At 44.4% G+C, this 18,644-nt stretch overlaps 2 protein-coding genes across 2 annotated transcripts in view; one reads left to right on the forward strand and one right to left on the reverse strand.

Moving 5' to 3' along the window:
• Positions 1-13,819, forward strand: part of T265_10211 (hypothetical protein) — a gene marked incomplete at both ends in the record, with an annotated part of 40,212 nt that extends 26,393 nt beyond the window's left edge. The window contains 8 exons of the mRNA XM_009176516.1: positions 133-201; positions 3,094-3,131; positions 6,874-6,978; positions 7,113-7,148; positions 12,240-12,368; positions 12,847-12,919; positions 12,976-13,112; positions 13,700-13,819. Of these exons, the coding sequence (XP_009174780.1) occupies positions 133-201; positions 3,094-3,131; positions 6,874-6,978; positions 7,113-7,148; positions 12,240-12,368; positions 12,847-12,919; positions 12,976-13,112; positions 13,700-13,819 (707 nt within the window). The remainder of the gene's footprint in view (positions 1-132; positions 202-3,093; positions 3,132-6,873; positions 6,979-7,112; positions 7,149-12,239; positions 12,369-12,846; positions 12,920-12,975; positions 13,113-13,699) is intronic.
• Positions 4,254-12,294, reverse strand: T265_10210 (hypothetical protein; the record flags this gene model as incomplete). Its single annotated transcript, XM_009176517.1, has 3 exons — positions 4,254-4,471; positions 4,563-4,765; positions 12,257-12,294. 3 exons carry the CDS (start codon positions 12,292-12,294, stop codon positions 4,254-4,256), a joined length of 459 nt encoding a protein of 152 aa, XP_009174781.1.
• Positions 13,820-18,644: the final 4,825 nt, after the last annotated feature.

Below are 18,644 nucleotides of genomic sequence, written 5' to 3' on the forward strand. Positions count from 1 at the left end.
CGTCCGCTTACTCCCTAACAGCGACATTTTTGGTCGGATATACCACTTCTATATTGTTGGTGCTAATACCAGTACCCAGTTATTTGCGCTGTTGTCTCAGCCTTCACATTTAGTTTTTTGTGCTCCTGACAGCGCCCTGTGGACGACAGGTTCAACTTGTCGCAACTCCTATGCTAGAAGACCACATTTTCGGTCGTTCCGGTAAGTCGTACTGAGCACTTCTCAGATTGACTGTATACCTTTCATTTTGGTCCCGGCAGGGTCCCATTTGCTATACATACGGCGTGGAAAAGTTGCTCATTTGTTAAATTACCTAGAAAGTTGGTGCACTAAAGCATAAGTCAATAAAACACCAAATGAAAAAGTTTCAGTTAGCTGTCCGTCGAGCTACAAGAAAATTGAGCATTTTGGTATCAAACACCACTATAGGCGTTGAAGATTTTTTCCATAACAAGCTCATTCGCCAAGATGAACTTGCGAATCGGGGTCGCCAAACTTGTAGGTCAATCAGGTTATTTGCCCAAGCACAGTGTGGGATTGATGGACTGTACTGCAGAAAGGTTTAGTCCTCGCCATTAGTTGTGTTCTTTTGCTTTTCGTACATTAATAGAATCAAAACATAGCTGCTATGGTCAGGGGACGATAAAAATTCATCGCTTATGTTTGTAGATGGAAAGCCAAGATTAAAGGACCAAGAAAGAGAACTTTTCAGTGTACTTTACAAGCGACAGGGAAGAGCTCTTGAACGGTTATTTGACATATACTAGTGTTACACGGCAAAGGAGAAATGGGTCCATGCATGAGTTCCTTTGTACGAGTATGAAACACTCCTCAACAAACCAGTAAAGGCCTGAAGTATAACCGGTGGGTTCCAGCTTATCTGGTAAGATTCTTCTGTTCACTTCATTCAGAATGAGGTGAAAATATAGAGAAACGCATCTAACAATGTGAGTGTCCGTATGTAGGACAGGCGTGTACCCTAAAGGAGAGGATGAAGGTGAATTATCTCCAAATAGTATACAAAAACTTGTTTCGGCACGCGTCAGTAAAATGTCTAACTTTATTCTTGGCGAAGAAGCGAAGCAATTGCATCAAGTAGCTTGACCAGAGATGATCCGTATTTGAGTCTCCTGCAATAGGTTGTTTCGGACGTTCAGGTGATCTCTGTGAAAAGTAGACCTCAAGCGTCTGTAGTAGGTCTATGTATAAAGACACCGAATTATTTTCATTCTCTTATCATCTCTTGAGAGTTTGTTAACTTTCTGTGAGCCAAGAATTGTTCATGAAGCGCAACTCTGTAACAACAGAGCCGGACGACGATGATGAATTAGCGCCTCTATAAGAGTGCTGAATATAGTCCGTCCAACATTTATACATATTAGACTAGTCCAGTCGTTACCGAAAATCAGTAATGCCTACTGCCCTTCCGTAGCGGACAAATCGGAATAGCCTTCACACAATCATGTATTATTTAAACTGTTTAACTAATGGAACGAAATCCAAATCTATACACTGACGCTAAAGCACTACACTGCTGGAAACTCATTGACAGTTCACGACCGGTTTCACCTTTTGGGCCCTCTTTGTTTCCGTCAACCTTATGTTCTACCTAGAACCCAATTATCTGTTGGAAACTCATTGACAGTTCACGACCGGTTTCACCTTTTGGGCCCTCTTTGTTTCCGTCAACCTTATGTTCTACCTAAACACCCAATTATATGCAATTGACGAAGTACACTCTTGCAACCAGGATGCGATATCGTACCAAGGTGACCTTTGTGCAGTCGGAGCATGTCATCAATAAAAGACTCAGCTGGGATTCCGTTGTGTTTCCTGTTAAGACCAAATTTGTTAACGAATAAGTTTTTCGCGAATTTCTTACACTTTGAGTTTACGTGAAACAAGGATGACTCGAAGGAAACTCGAAGCCTGCACCTAACTGATGAGCCAAAAGAAGGGTGAAGCTGATCGTGGGCTCGAGTTTTCACCACCCTTCTCAGTATGTTCTTTCAAGGAAATAAACTTGAATGTCGTGCCAACCGGAACTCGAGGCGACCTTTGTACAGAATATCTTGAACACAAAATTCAGCTAGGATTCAGTCCAGTCTCCTATCGCAACCACATTAGTTTTCAACTGAATGCGTTTCTCCATTTAGGTACGCTAATATTTTCCGTTTTGTTCGAATACCTGCTTCCAAAGTCGACGCAATATCACATCGTCTGATCGACTGATTTGTTTTTACTTCTGGAAGAGTAATCTCCATTTAGTCAACCAGCCATCCAAGTTTCAACAAACAAACATGTAAAAGTTGTATTCTTTGAACAATGGAAGGTATGCATCCTTGTCACCTAGGCATCATCTATTGGATGTATCGTGTATAGAGAGCCAAGGCTGTGTTCTGTGTGAGTTTAAGTTGAATGGTCTTTCAGTTGAAGTCTTTTAGGCGGATTTCGTTTGGTTGCGTTTCAAAATGGACATAAATGAATGGATTGAAGTGGTTTTTTCTTGCAAGATAACAGAGGTCGGTTGGAACGGGGCACTTAACATGTCTGCCTTTGGCCTGGATAAGATTGTTCTTGATCGTAACCATCCCTAGTCTCTAGCGAATTACACTCATTTGCAAAAAACATTTTTGCGAGAGACTCACCGGGAACCCAGCTGAATCTCTCGTTTATGCTGTTTCTAAGCGACTGAATGTGCTGCACCAGGCCGTCTCATGTTTCAGCTGATAAGATATTCGAGATATCACGATGCATGTATAGACGTAATGCACTACTCATAAGGTTGCTGTCGAAGAATTTTCAGCAACCTTATGAATAGTCTGTTACGTCCATATCTAGTCTTATTTTACATAGTGTCCAACGTCTTCTATGGTGGAATTTCTATAAAAACTCCCTGTCTTGTCACTTGGCCGGCACCTATCAGTTCGTATCTGTTATATGATAATACCGCGAATAAAACAGCCGACCGAATGGTACAGATGTCGTGGTTTATAAGGGACCAGTCGATTACAAGTCCACTCGTTCGCCTTAGCTACTTCTAACCTGGTTCCATCCGCTTCATGATAATGCTTTTTCCATCCTCTTTTCCAGACATTGAAGAGATGTTGTTTGTTCTTTCAGAAAGCTGTGTGAGTTTGCGGTGTCCTTTTTGTTGAATATCGATGAGTTCTTGCTTGTCCACACAGTTCATTGTAGTTCATTGAAACTCATCTATTTCTCAACTGCGTAGACAAATTTTCGAACACGTGCATCCTTCATACCGGAAACTCATTGTCTGCCACACGTTGATTTTTTGATATGATGATGGAAGTTTCAGACAATATGTTCATCATTAACACAGCCTGTCATTCTGAAGGTTCCCAGCTATCAATGCATCACGGTGTCTGCTTTGACTTAACTTCACGTCGAACTCAGCTTCGGCAACAACACCGGTGGTTCGTTGGCATGAAACCGGAACTTATTCAAATAGAGGTTTTTGTCGGAATTTGTGTGGGTCGTTGCGCAAAGGCAGTGAGGACTATTTGTGTGATAATGTACATGTTACATCCTTCATCTGTCATTGCTTGTACTAACTGCTCGTTTGGCGTATTTGTGCTTTATTAGAGAAATATACATAGATGCACAGACTGGATAGCAGATCTTGAAAATAGGGACGTACAGGAAGAGCGCTTACAGCACTTGTTGGGTCTAAATGGTCAGCTTCGAAACATGCTTTTTACGTCAGCAAGCAAGCGAGATAGGGGACAATGGTTTCTATTTTTAGGAGTTCTTCTGCACAACCTTGCACGAGTACTGCACAAGCGGTGTCACAGAAGGAATGTTAAAAATTCGTCATAAGAAGAATTGTGCGAATATTCCACCCCCGTATTCATCAGGAAAGTAAACGGAAAATGAGTATGAGTTCATCTTTTGATGAGGGTCCCTTCTCAAAAGTCCGCTGAATGTGTCAGGTGAACAATGTCCAAATTCACGTCACCCTCGTCTGAACAGTCTTCCTGTTTTGGCCTACGTATTCTGCTGAGTCCACACCAAAGGGGGGAGCACTGGACTTGAGTTTCAATCTTATTAGAGCTCATCATCCCTGGTTGTGCCGGCGTTTGAAATTCCGATATCTGATTTGTCAAGTGAGCGTGAACACTGCAAGTCCCGCTGCCACCTACAACAAAATCAGAAATTGTCCAGCGGGTTTCGAGCGTTCGTGCGCCCCCTGGCTGGGAAGTCCTGACAACCAGATCAATCGATCGTCACTACTAGGTCGTCGTCGGGCATGCCAATCGCATGCCAAACCGTGAAGACGTTCGCATGTACATATGTGAAAATTCAGATGCTTCTAGTGTGAGCCGGTGGAGTTGTGGTAACACGTTCGCCCCGTATGCCAGAGACATAGGACTCAAAAGCCGGCACAGCCACGGATATGCTCTCCTAATGAGCTCTAATAAGAGCGAAACTTGAGTCCAGTGCTTCTGCCCTTTGGTTGGGACTCAGAAGAAAAGTACGCCGCGATAGGAGCATGACTGTTCAAACGAGATTGATGTGAATACTACAAATTTCACAACCACCTACAACAATCGGTAATGCTCCAGATACCTCCAGATAATTGAGGCGCGAAACCACTAACCGGAGAGTCCCTGGTTTGAACCCAATTCTGGCTTCTCGATTTCTACCGTCCAGGTTCGGGCAAGTTGGCAGTATTCCAGCGTTCATGTTTCCTTTGACTTTCATGGCAGCTGTGCGCCGGTAGCGTCCTACATCTGGAAACTTACTGATCAGTAAAATAGTGACGGAAATAAAAATTTCGGATATTCGAATTAACATGGCTTAGAAAAGACAACCATTAGTTTGCGGCTTTGAATGAATGAGCATCCATTAGTGCAGGACTTGTTCTGGCAACAGAAGTATACATTAGCCGTGAGCCTGTAGGGTCCTTGTACCAAACGGACAAGAAACGTCACAAAACAGGCTGAAGCATGCCACGTTCGATCAATCCGAACGTAGTGCTTTTGATATGTAAAGTATGTAGGTAATAGCAAGAGAAGGAGTTCACAAATTCCGCAACTACTTACAACTAAACGCAGTGTAGTTGTCTCACACCACGTGCATGATCGCTCAACCTGTCGACCCAGTGGGTTGCGCATAGTCGCACAAACTCGTGGAGTGGGGGGTACCTAGGTTATCACACGTGCTTGTGTCCACTGTCTGAGTGCCGACATTCGATCGCTCCTGATCTAATTTTTCACTGTCAGCTTGTGTCACTAGATAGGAACAGCCACCTGGCCTATTGAGTGGAATTCAGAAAGTAATCAGTCGTCTGCATACGCTTTCTCAGGTGTTGCTAGTACGCAAACGAGCAAGGTTGTTCCATTGTCCATGATGATACCCACCAACGGATCGATGGCAGTTGGCCTGACTTTCGTTATGAAGTTCTAACGCATGAGTTGGCGAACTTCGTTCGACTTATTGTGACACTTCCATCACGCGGATTTATCCTTTACCAGAGGTGACGCAGTATAACTTGCCTACTCGTGTTGTTGCTAATCGGGTAACTTTGCCCACCGATCACTGGGCAATTAGCGGGGTTTTACGTAATCGGACTCGATGACTTCGCAGCAGCATATACGCTTGCATCGCAGTCGTGGAAGTGTGCACTCTAAATCCAAACACCATATTGTGAACTTTTATTGATTAATCCTCGCTGATCTCGGTATAGCTCAGTGGTTACAGCGAACTCACTCACCGCAAGGTCCCTGGTGCCAACCCGACTTCGGCATCTCGATTGCTCCTGTCTAGACTTGGGCAACCTTACATATTATCAGCCCTCGTGCATCTAAGCATTGAAAGGGTGTTACATCTGAACGGGGTAACAGCATTCGGAACGGAGCCTTCGGATCTACCAGGTTTACAGTGAATGTTCGGTCACAGATGAAGCAAGAATACGTTCGCCTTCAAACTTTAGGAAGCGATTGCTCTAATGTTTGAGGATTGCAACATGGTATGTGTTCAGCTATGCGTTTGATAGATGCTAGTCTGTCCTGATGTCTTAACTGTCCTCACAACTGCGGTTACATCGAGGTAGAGAAACCCAACGAAGTGCAACCGCAACTTTGTAGAACAATCCTCTGTCACTCAAGCACTTTATCGGTTGTCTTGTAATTACGGAGACACTTACACAATTTGCAGACCGCATACACCTCGTTGTAGTCTTCCAAGATTAGCGCAGATATCCTTTAGAGGTCGAAGGTCAAACTGTGACTCTGCTCCATATTAGCCCAACTACTTTCTGCAAACCGGGTACCAGTTTGATCTGAAAGCCTCTTTGCGGATACTGCTATTGCACTATTATAGCAATGGCAATATAGTTGCTTTTGTAACTAGCTTGAGGCCAGATACTAAGGGTCACAGAAATAGCGACAAACCAGGCTCTGTTTTGAAAGACATGCCAGCAAATTTGTCCTTTCCCGTTAGACTAATCTCATCCAAACCGAATTCTCACAAGATTATTTCTCGCGATTTTGATTGTTCATGAGCAGCAGTTCCCCACAGGACTTTTATTGACGCCAATATGGGTTTTCTTCCTTTTTGAGAGTTTCGCATTGAGAAACCATCTTGATAGGAAAAGGTTTGCTTTTAGTTAGTATTTTTTTCGGCTTCTGGTCTTCTCATAGGGTAGACTATTGTATTTACAGAAATATCCATATGTAATATGGTGCCACTAAACTATGCCAGCTCGAACAATCCGTCGATGGGAAACATCTCATGTCTGATAAATTACCTTTATCTCGTTCATTGGAAAAACTGAGATACTGCAATCCCTTTTATTCCATGCGTGAAGCAATTTCTGAGTGTCTTTATTGCTGAACGTTTTATCTCCAGTCTCGTCGTTGCCGACCATCTCGATTGCGCACAATTCTCGCCTCCCGCGCCTGTCGTTCTGCAATAATGATTGGAACTGCTCTTGATCATGCTAAAATGCAGAGGGTAGGTTACCGGTCTCTTCCACGCTTCTCTCCTTGTCACACCACATACTGTATCATTTCACCACTTAATTAATAGGATGGTTTTGTGTGCGCGGTACACCTTAGCTGGTATTCTTTTGTTCAACTTCCCCACAGATCGTTCGTAACATGGGAACCATGGTGCATCCTTGGGTAAGTCGGCCAGCCCGCTCATTAATAACACCGTGTTTATCACTTATAAGTATACCAATATATCAACTCTGAATACATCTTTACAGAACTGTCCTCATGGGAGACCAACTATGCGGCATCTATTCCACCTTGGGCGTTTGGGCTGCTGAGGATGAACGGGTTTTCAACCACTGCGCCCGCTTTTACCCCCATTATTTTTATACCGAAACCATATTTGATCATGCATCTTCACTAGATTTCTTTATCAGCCCGAATATTCAACAAATTTTCGCCGTACAGTTGCACTTTTGTTGTAAACTTGTAGATAAATGTCTGGTTGGGATAATACACCGGAAAAAAGCAGTGTGTTCCGGTACCGCGTTCGTGGGTGAACCTTCCATAACGAAACTAACGAGGGACGGGTATCAAAGGATGACATGGATTTCAGCAGTGGAAACTAAGTCCATAAATTTGATATGAAGCTGTAAAACAAACCTGCTAGTACTACTGAGTGATCCACGAATAGACTATCCTCATTTAAGTTCCTAAACGTTCCATTACGCAGTGTAGCCACTTCAGATGGACGAACGACGTTTTTGCCTCCCTATAGAAGTGTTCTTTCACCCTAAACTGATATCAAGTATCTAACAAAGAAAATCTTCAGAATTGAAAGATGTAAAAGATCCTGTGTGCTCTCTCCTCACCTCGCTAACTAGGACTCCGGTTTTTTTCAGCGACAGAAGCTAGGTTGTCTTTTCAACCTTCTGTATGTGGAATTGAGGTACTTTGGTGCATCAGCATTAATGCAGTACGTGCATGCTTATCGTTGGTGCCCATGCTTCGGACCGATGAAATCATTTTTCTGCCGGTTTGCCAGGTTCAGATGAGAATTAATGTGGTGATGTGGTCTAACCTTACGACACCAGTAAATGTGAGTAGATTGACAAGTAGTGATGTGTCGTGGGTTGGTTTGTCCCATCGTCTAACCTCTTATTAAGTGCTCAAAAATGCTTTTCTGCACCACTGACCAACATTATGGACGGCGGTAGCGTAACCGTACAACATCTGAGGTGTTAGAGGCACTAGTTATTCTCGTGTGACGATCGACAATGTATATCCAGACAAGTAGGAAAGTGCATTGCCATTTTGATGCATCCTCCCGGAGAATGGTTTCATCAGTGCCAGAACCGGTGAGTGTCTGTCAGAATTTAGTTTCGTCTCAATTTGTTTTCCACCGTCTCAATCAAGTTCGGTAATTTCCCAGAAGGAAATGCATTGGGGTGTTCTCTTTTGAGATCGTCGTCATAATTTGCTATCGTTTGTGGTCTGTTGGATTATGTTGCGCTCCTCCATTAAAAAGGAAAAAACCAAACTCCCTATAAACTGTCTGACTGAATCGTAGGCTTCTCGCCATTCGTCACTGACATTTTTCTGATCCATTGGTATTCCTCCTCATCGACTGTAAAAGGTATCCACTATATATGAACGTGACTAAAATCAGTCATGTTGGCACTTTTGTGACGCTTTACCACTTGCAGTTTGTTCGAGTGCTTCCATGTTTCTATCTGATTTGTTGATTCCCGTGTTATGTAATCATAGAATCACCACGACAAATGAAACAAGCGGCCTTAAGGCATTTCTTCAGGTGACTAATATTTTCACATCCAGTCTCCACGTGACTAGCAGTCATGATATCTACACGTCTTCAACAGCACTGTCACCTCATAGGCCACTACGATGTGCCCAAGTCATAGCACCTACCGATATAACGGCACCATCCTTTATCACTTTCAAGCTGATGCGGGCTGTTTTATCAACTAATGAATGACCTGAATAGGTCGGAAGTTTTGAGACACGTTAGAACGTTTTTCAAATTGTTCAAACATTCGGCTTTCTACACTGATTAGCAAAGACACTTCTGAGCTGCATAATGTTATCTGTTATCTGTACCAGTTGTCCTCAATACCTTCAGCGTCAAAAGCAGAACAAAAACTAGACCTTCTCTAGGATGAGTCGCTCATCGTGGTTTACAGTGTATGCAGATAGACCTAACTGGTTTCATTAAGCAAAGTTTGTGAATTTGGCGGTCATCCCGCCTTCGGTCACTTGGTTCACAAAGGCCAGCAAAATCTTTCTGTATCTGCCCCTGCTTAGCTAGTTCATTTGCGGTTATACAGCAAGTACAGTTGAATAGCGGGTATTTCCAATTTTTGTATGCCCCGGTATTATAGAAAAATGTAAAATTTTCACGCCCGTCCAACCATAGGCCGACTGAATGAACCATCTCTGAACAGGACTTTAACCATCCACGCATTTCTAGGGTGACCACACTTCACTTACATTTGAGTTGATAGGCTGATGGATGTGATGTAGATGGACCGTGACACATCTATTCATTACCTCGTGAGTGTGGCTGTCATCGGCCCGCAAACAAGTTGGGTGATTGTTGCTTTTACGCTGAGATTAGCGAATTTTCGTCCACCGAGCACCACTGAATTTCGATTTTCAAACGCAACTTCTCAGACTCGACTGTCAAACTTCCATCGATCGTTGAGTTTTCCGCAGAAAATCGTGTGTGAGTAAAAGTGCCATGCGATACTCATTTTCTTGAGAGGTACACAGAACAATGTTTCAAGCTGTAGACAAATGTCCCATAGTAAAGTAACCGAATAAAGTCAGACTTTTGGTCTTGCGATTGGCATTGGACTACGCGGTTGCTATCGTAAATGTTCCGACGTACGCACCTGCGCATATACATACAAGACATCAACCCTATTCAGCATTCTGTGATTGCGAACGCTACCACACTGTTTAGTCCAACTGAGCCGACGGCATGTCTTGGATGCGCTTCATGTTACTAGTGCTGCTAGCCTTAAGGCTTACAAATCGAACGTACCACCGGGTGTGGCCGATGATGCATGAACAACAGTTGTCCGCACAACCGACCCATTGGAAACTTCTGTGCTAATCACGCAGTAGCGATGAAGCCCGATTCGTTCGACGCGATGAGCTTTTCGAGCACTGTATGACCCACTCTGCTAGCAGTCATGCAAAGCCTAACGCCAATTCGTGTACATCAATTCTATCGCAACTCAAACAGTCATTGATTTTTAGACAAAAATATTCAAACGAAACCTACATCGTTGAACAATGCGGGTTGTCAAAAATGCTGGTTATCCTGAGATGTGGCATGAATCCCGTGAAAGAAAGATGAGTGGAACCATATTCCCTCAGAGTGCCCGTTAATCACACTGATCAGACCCTGGCAACGGAATGGTTTAGTATTCAACTACAAGTCGAGTGTGTCTGCGGGCCCAAAACTGCTTCAGCTTGGTGTTATACGCACGACTGACGATTCTCAATGAGGATGAAACAGCTGTACGGTGCTTCTTAGCTTTTCAACAGCCTACAGTCCACTTTGTTTAAGTGTCGGCACAAAAGTGAACGATCTCAGGAAGCTGCCTGAGGCGCTAAAGAACGATAAGTCTCGCTCAAACGTTCCTACAAACAGACCCATAACAGTTTCCTTGGTTGCATCGGTTTACATCACTCTGTTGGTTCACCACAGACACGTTATAATAGACCACATAACACAGCACATAGGCGTGCCTTCAAGGGCGATTCAAACATCCAGAGGCGAAAATTAGCGGATTTCAAGCCGAAAGTAGTATGAAGAGTTCAAGATCCCCCCAAAGCGGTTTCTCCTATTTAGGCTACAGTATGGGAAGCTGCTGTAGCCGAAAGTCTCTTGTGTACAAAGGCGAACCATCTGACAGTTGTCCCAAAAACAGACTAGTTTAAAGACGTTAGGTACTGTGTTCAGTGTCGGGTAAGACAGCTAGATAACGGATCAGTCCAAATGTGCTTCCAAGTCATTCCCACGGTGTGACTGCTCATGCTAGCCAGAAAAATGTTCAGCATCCAACTGAGGAATTTGTTCCCCACTATCCGTGCGGTGAGCTTCAAACCCGAATCGGTCGCCAAGATGGGTTTTATGAGGACTTAGCCATCCGACTCACAGAACGGGTTATCCGTGACGAGCTTTGTTTCTGAGCTTAGGAGCTGTCCTTTCCGAAGCGTATGGTGACACAACAAACAAACACGTCACGTCAAGTTGCATTCGTCCTTATTAGATTAGGCAACCGCACAGTACCAACACAACTGTTAACTGCATTTCAGTCGTTAATGTCAGTGAGAAATGCACGGACTGCCCTGTTGCCCTAGGCATTTACCAAATGTCTCCCTAAATGTAGTTTCCGCTCAGCTAACCTGACTAGATCTCCTTATATAATCGTGTCTATTTTACAGGTTTCATGGTTAAAATAAGTCTGTTAGGTTCTTCGCGAACCAAGTTGGTTAGCCCGCCATTTTTTCATCATCTCAAGAAGTATCGTGGTTATCGATGGGTCAGCTGTTCACCCCATAGAGGTGCAGTTCAGAACTCGCATTGGCCAAGTACGATCGTGTGGGTTCGATGCAACGCTAAATTACAGATATGGTACCTTGCTGATGACTTAAGCCAGTGATATGAATCCAAGAACGATCGATGAACATAGTGACGGTGAGGAGAAACTACTTTGAGAAAGCTCAAGCGTTTCCACGAAGCACACGCGCCTATAGTTGGACGGGTGGAGACAAACTACATGTATAACCTTGCAAGCAGTATTCGTATCTCCCCTATGACCCGTGTCGATCTGATGAGCAAAAGTGGTTCTGCTAAGGGATCCTGTGCTGTTACCTGGCAAGTATTCCTAACAATGCTCACGGACGCGGGTGGCAAGCTGAGGGACCGAATCCCCAGCGTCATCTAAATTTGAAACAAATGGCCAAGGAACGGTCACAGGACAATAAAAAACACTTAACTCACAATGATGACAGCTGTTAACAAGTGTAGGTTCTTTAGAGGCACCGGGAAAGAACTCTCACCGCAAAGCTAGTAATTAATCAGATTTTCGGGCATGGTTAGCTACACATGCCGCATGTGTAAGTGGTATTCTACATATTGAGGAATATTTCATCACGACAAAACGTGAACAGGGTGGGCTGACTACTGACAGAGAGCAGCCTGGTGTCGCCCCACATTCACTGAAAACAGGCGGTATAGCTCAATAGTTGAGGCACCAGCTTACGGACTGGAGGGTCCGTGGTTCGAACCTAACCTCAGCATCTCAACCGCTCCTGTCTAGGCTTGCGCAACCCGGCAGTATTCCAGCCCTCGTGCCTCCTTCCATCGGCATGCAGGTAGGCACCAAAAGCGTGCTACAGCTGGACGGTTTATTTTTTACTTGATTTACACGAAAGCCTGTAAACATGCGTCGGTTCAGTGGGGATGGATCAGTCGCAAGCTAATTCGCGGCTTATAAGCCTAAAGTCTACTTCAACTACCCTCAGTGTAGATACAATGGTGGGGATGAACATGGATGACAGCCATGGATCTTTACGTTTAACTAGTGTGAGCAAACACACGTATGGCTCGCCTACCTCCGCAGTAGACAAATCAACTATTCACTGGGAACATGCAATGCAGTATTCATTCTATACAACCGGTTACTTATCAGCCAGGCAGGTGCCAAAACTGAAATCGTGTTGAGGGTGCCCATTGTCAGTCTTTCGGTTATAAAGCTATGCTTGAACGTGGGTGTTTTCAAAAAAGTGTGCTCCACATACATCATCCGGTGTCAAATCTTCATTATCTGCTTTATCGTTTCTGTCTCTCCAGAGAAACAGTTCTCCATATGGAATAATTCTGATCAGTTTTTCAATCACTCCTGGGAACAGTGAGGTTAACTCCGGTTAGTCTACTTTAGCCTACTTCCTTGAGGTCAAGCTTAATTTGTTCCATCTTCAGTCGGAGTGAAATGTCGATTTTGGGGCATTCTGAACATCCTTCGTTATGATCTTCCAGATCGTCGTCCTAATGTGACACATCTCACTTTTAAGAAAGCATTCTTCAAGTGCAACCTGTTTGCGCAGAAAACAGGTGTGGTAATTGTAATCTAGAATTTGGTTATGACTCCGCTCAAGTTGATGTCGACGGCGCCCTTGTTACATCTTGATGGACAGCGCGTCTGCGCTCACCCCAGCGACGTGCGAACCACACTGGTTAGGTTGGAATATTGTTGGTCAAATCGATACCATTCCATCAACCCGTTGTCCATCTTCCTGAGGAAGCAACTGCAGAGGATTTGCAGCAACAGAGTTCCTCCTGGTCCACAATTAATCATCTTTTTCTTACTGAGAACTCAGCGCCTCCTATACCAAACCTACACTCCACTTACACCACCCTCGCTTTTGCGCGTGAAAAGAGCTCGGATGAATAGGCATGATGTAATTGAAAACAGAACACTTGAAGTAAGTGCTGTGTTGCGAGACTAGGCACCCGTGACACAGTTGCTGATCGGACGGAGGTACCTGTACAATTTCCTTCTGGACAAAATTGTGGGATGAAACAACCAAATTGTGGAATTCGCGCCCTCCTCACTCTCATTTGAGGAGTGCAACTAGTCTGATCAGTACAGACCCTTTTAATAAGAGCGAAATTCGAGTCCAGTGCTATTCACCTTATTTCGTAGGGACCGGAGGCAGACCGTTCAAACGAGGATGATGTGAGTGAGAATTCCACAAATCCCACACCTAAACAACTAAAAATATTGTCCAGCAGGTTTCAAGCTTTCGTGGCGCTACCTGACTAGAAAATCCTGACAGGCGAGTCAATCGATCGATCGTCACAATCACGACATCTACTGTGTCGTCGCTGCAGGAGTCTGACAAACTAATCATATCGCTTCAGAAGGGCTTGGTAAACAATCGGTAGTTTTTATTTGGGCAACGTTTCGCTTTTGCCGCAAAAGCTTCATCAGGCCAAGTGAACAGGTCACCAAGTTGGCCAGGCAGACGAGGAACCAATTAGTAAGTCCTCTTCAAATTATCACACTAGATCAGTGTTGTGTGTCCATTAACGGCTCTTGTCGGCTAGTGTGGTTGCGAAAATGTTGAACTGATGGGTTGAAGGAGTTTCAAATTAGTTCCGACCAGCGCCAAGCATTCCCATGTTAACGGAATAGAAGGCGTGGAACCGGCAAGCGTGTGGAGAACGGTTTTGGGTCAATCGAGCTAACAGGTGTCGGTGTGCGATTATCAGAAGGAAGAGTAGTCATCATCTGGATTCCACTTAACCTTACCCATCCCCCTCCTTCCAACTAAATCGTCGCAACACTCACAAGCCCACGAAGACCAAGGAAAGTCTACCACTGGCACCCGAGGTGAATCATTAATTGAAGTGTAAGATTAAGGAACAAGAGCCGATCGGGAATAATTTGAAACTCCTTCAACCCATCAATTCAACATTTTCGCAACCACACTAGCCGACAAGAGCCGTTAATGGACACACAACACTGATCTAGTGTGATAATTGGTTCCTTGTCTGCCTGGTCAACTTGGTGACCTGTTAACTTGGCCTGATGAAGCTTTGTGGCAGAAGCGAAACCTTGCCCAAATAAAAACTACCGGTTGTTTACAAAGCCCTTCTGAAACAATGACTTTTAAATCGGTTCCAAACCTTTTCCAGTTGATTGATGAGCATATCGCGGTGATTTAGGTGAGTCTAACAAGTGCTGATGGGGTAGTGGTAAACATGCTCCCCTCGCATGTGTCACATGTCCGGAGTTCAGGCCGCGAACTGGCCAGAGATGTGTTCTGCTGACGGGCTCCAACAAGAGCGAGGCACGAGTCCAGTGCTTGGTGTGGACTCACCGGACTACGTCAGACAGAACAGGAGGACTGCTCATACAAACACGAATCCTGCAAATTCCGCAACCGTCTACAACTAAACGAATTGCGGTTAGTTCGCACACCACATACACGATTCCCAAGCCCACCGTCCCAGTGGGCTGCGCAGCCGTGATGTGCTGAATGACTGAAAGCGGAAGAATCGGCGAAATCTTAACCGACCTGACCGTCTTCTCCCACATAGCATTACCAGGTCATTCGGCGGCTTGGATCTGATCACTAGCGTTTGTGCTAGATATTGTCTACGAAACTTTCGATGACTGTTCGTGCTTGTTCATTGTCTCTTTAGTTCATATTGATGATCTGGAGTTCTTAGTAGGAAGTAGGGAGTACAAGACTGCCCACCAATTGCGTTTCAAATCCTTCTGAAATCGACTACTAGTTTCGTGAAAAACACACCAACTCGCTTGACTGCTCGTTTACCAGCGAATGTGAGCATCTTTGAACATGTCCTCATATTACATTTTGATGAGCATATCGCGGTGATTTAGGTGAGTCTAACAAGTGCTGATGGGGTAGTGGTAAACATGCTCCCCTCGCATGTGTCACATGTCCGGAGTTCAGGCCGCGAACTGGCCAGAGATGTGTTCTGCTGACGGGCTCCAACAAGAGCGAGGCACGAGTCCAGTGCTTGGTGTGGACTCACCGGAATGACTACGTCAGAACAGGAGGACTGCTCATACAAACACGAATCCTGCAAATTCCGCAACCGTCTACAACTAAACGAATTGCGGTTAGTTCGCACACCACATACACGATTCCCAAGCCCACCGTCCCAGTGGGCTGCGCAGCCGTGATGTGCTGAATGACTGAAAGCGGAAGAATCGGCGAAATCTTAACCGACCTGACCGTCTTCTCCCACATAGCATTACCAGGTCATTCGGCGGCTTGGATCTGATCACTAGCGTTTGTGCTAGATATTGTCTACGAAACTTTCGATGACTGTTCGTGCTTGTTCATTGTCTCTTTAGTTCATATTGATGATCTGGAGTTCTTAGTAGGAAGTAGGGAGTACAAGACTGCCCACCAATTGCGTTTCAAATCCTTCTGAAATCGACTACTAGTTTCGTGAAAAACACACCAACTCGCTTGACTGCTCGTTTACCAGCGAATGTGAGCATCTTTGAACATGTCCTCATATTACATTTCGACTAGCACAAACTCAAGTATGCGGACGCTCATCAGGATCACTCACCCAGGGCGAACGGCTTCTACTGTAGTTTTACTGATATTGGAAGCCAATGCGACCTGCTTGGCTTTGGGTGAGTGGGTCTGAGTCCGTGCTGGTTGGAATGCATCACCAGAACGTGCATATCATGCTCATTTATGATCGTAAACAAATAAGGACGCCAGTTACCCCATGTGACGTCCGACGAAGAATAAAACGGCTCACGGATTAACATACCGTCTATTCACAAACTGATTTAGGTAAATCCATTCCCCCCTTAGTTCAAGTCAAAAACATCTCTCTGGCAGTGAATTCAAAACTCACTAACTAATTGCCTAACGAATTAAAACTTGTCCAAGAATAGCACATGCTCAGAGTCTAAAGTGCGGATTAATTTCCATCCATTGTTCACCTAGCTGAAGTGATTTTTATGGCTGTCATGCTCAGGAACCAGATACCGAGGAATGTCTGCTTTCACCTTTTACCAGTGTGTGTATTCACTCTCGTCCCGCACACCACCACGCAGGAATCCAAGTTGTACGTAATTTCGACCATGTTTTGTTCACACTTTGAGCAGAAAGTCAGAAATGTCAGTACCGATGGCCCAGAAATTTATATGGTGCGAAAGACACCAATGTCATCGACTGGAAAGTGAGAGAACGCAGAAATGTAGTGTTCGCTGCATTTTTCTTCACGTATTCTAGTGGGGGACAATTATGTGTTTGGCAAAACATCCACACTTCACATGATGCCAGAGGCTAGCACAGTGAGATTCCACAAAATAATATGAGCTCGAACAAACCTACCAGATCTGTTGGTGGGACCCACCTTCGTGCATCTGAAAAGCCACCTGTCTCCCTGTTAGGAAGCACTCCTCCTACGAACATATTGCTCACATTTCTCTCTATATATTTCAGCCTTTCATTGGACTATTTGTTCCATTCCATTCCTGATTCTTCGAATTTCGATATTGGCTGTTCAGTTGCCGCAGTATAAATTCCTCAAGGCTTTTTGTCTTCTCAATTTCGTGTGCAACTGACAAGGTTGATTGACTGATTAGTAGAGAACATAACACTCCCAACCATTAGAGACGGTGGGATTTGGTAAACCTTTTTTCCATATGTGCATCTTTGTTCCTTTCCCACGGAGTACATTTATCACGCAGATGTTTACTGGTAAAATGTTATCAAGTAAATAAAGTTAACCATTGAAAAAATCAAAAGAATTAAAAATAATCGGAAATCCTGCGTACATCTCTGATGAGGTAAGTTCATGATCGCGAAGCTTCAGTTGTTGACGCCTTATCCGGACCAGACGAAAGTTTAGCAAGCTCCCCTCGAATCCAATATCCGATCTGAAAACAGAGAAACATAAAAGGGATAGCTGCCTAAAGTGGCCTCACAACTAATGACAGACTGCGTGGCGGAGCTGTGAACTTTTAGACTAACAAGGAAGCTTCCTGGAGAAAAACACACCTCTTGGTGTGTTAATCGGTTGTAGATCGTGTGACTGTTGACTGTTTGGTTGGCACTTCGTTTCCACACGTCCGCTCATCAACCGTGAGGACACCACCAGTGCGAGCACTGATCCACAACCGAATACACCCTCATTTAAGCTAGGTAATACAAGGATTTCCAGGAAGACTACAATGCCCTCAACTAATTGTCTAGGCAAGCTTAAGTCCGTAAACCAGCGTTTAGTTAGGAACATGCGCCAAATTGTCTTTAACTGGAAAACAAGAAAACGGAACGAATAACATGAGGGCTAGATCGAATCGGGGACTGTTCACAGGGGAAAGTGATGAACTTTATGCACGTGTTCTTCCAGCCATGCATGTCAGTATGTCATACAGAAGCATTATTCTAAACCAATCAACTCTGTTGCCGCTGGATGGACTGAATCCAATTCACTAACTCAGTTCGTTCGAGCTTCAAACCCAAGAGTCAAAGCTTCAATAGGGTATTCGGTTTGAAGATCAGCTACGCGATGACTTCATTGGCAGAGCTACAGCAGACTGATCAAAGTTCATAAGGTGAACATGACACATTTGAACAATACCGGAATATGAAGGCTGAAAATGATACGAGCAAAATAGTCCTGATTAATTCGATTAGGCGTTTCAAGGCAAGCTCAGACTAGAAATGGCACAAACTCAGATGTCCGACCGATTCCCATGCAAAACAACTAATTTCAGTGAGCCAGCTACCAAGTGAATATTTTTTTCGGGAAACGTGCCCGGGGAATAGCATCACTTTAAATGAGCAAGCCCCAACTGGCGGGTAATCATCATCATCATCATCATTGACAGCATGACATCAGTGTTCAACATGGATGCTTCACTGCCGTACAACCATGACTTATTTGAAAGCCTTATTGTGAAGAAAAGAAGAAAGGTGGATGGGGGGAGGGACTTAGTGCTAGCTTAACACAATCATTCCGAGGTGCCTACATCTCCAGACATTCACTCAGGCAATCTGGACAGAAACTGACAACAAGAACGCCACTGACATCGGTTGGCAGCCATATCTTGTAGTGTCTCCAACCATGCACAGTGAGGATCA

This window comes from Opisthorchis viverrini (genome assembly GCF_000715545.1).
Source record: "Opisthorchis viverrini unplaced genomic scaffold opera_v5_342, whole genome shotgun sequence".
Classification (NCBI taxonomy): domain Eukaryota; kingdom Metazoa; phylum Platyhelminthes; class Trematoda; order Opisthorchiida; family Opisthorchiidae; genus Opisthorchis; species Opisthorchis viverrini.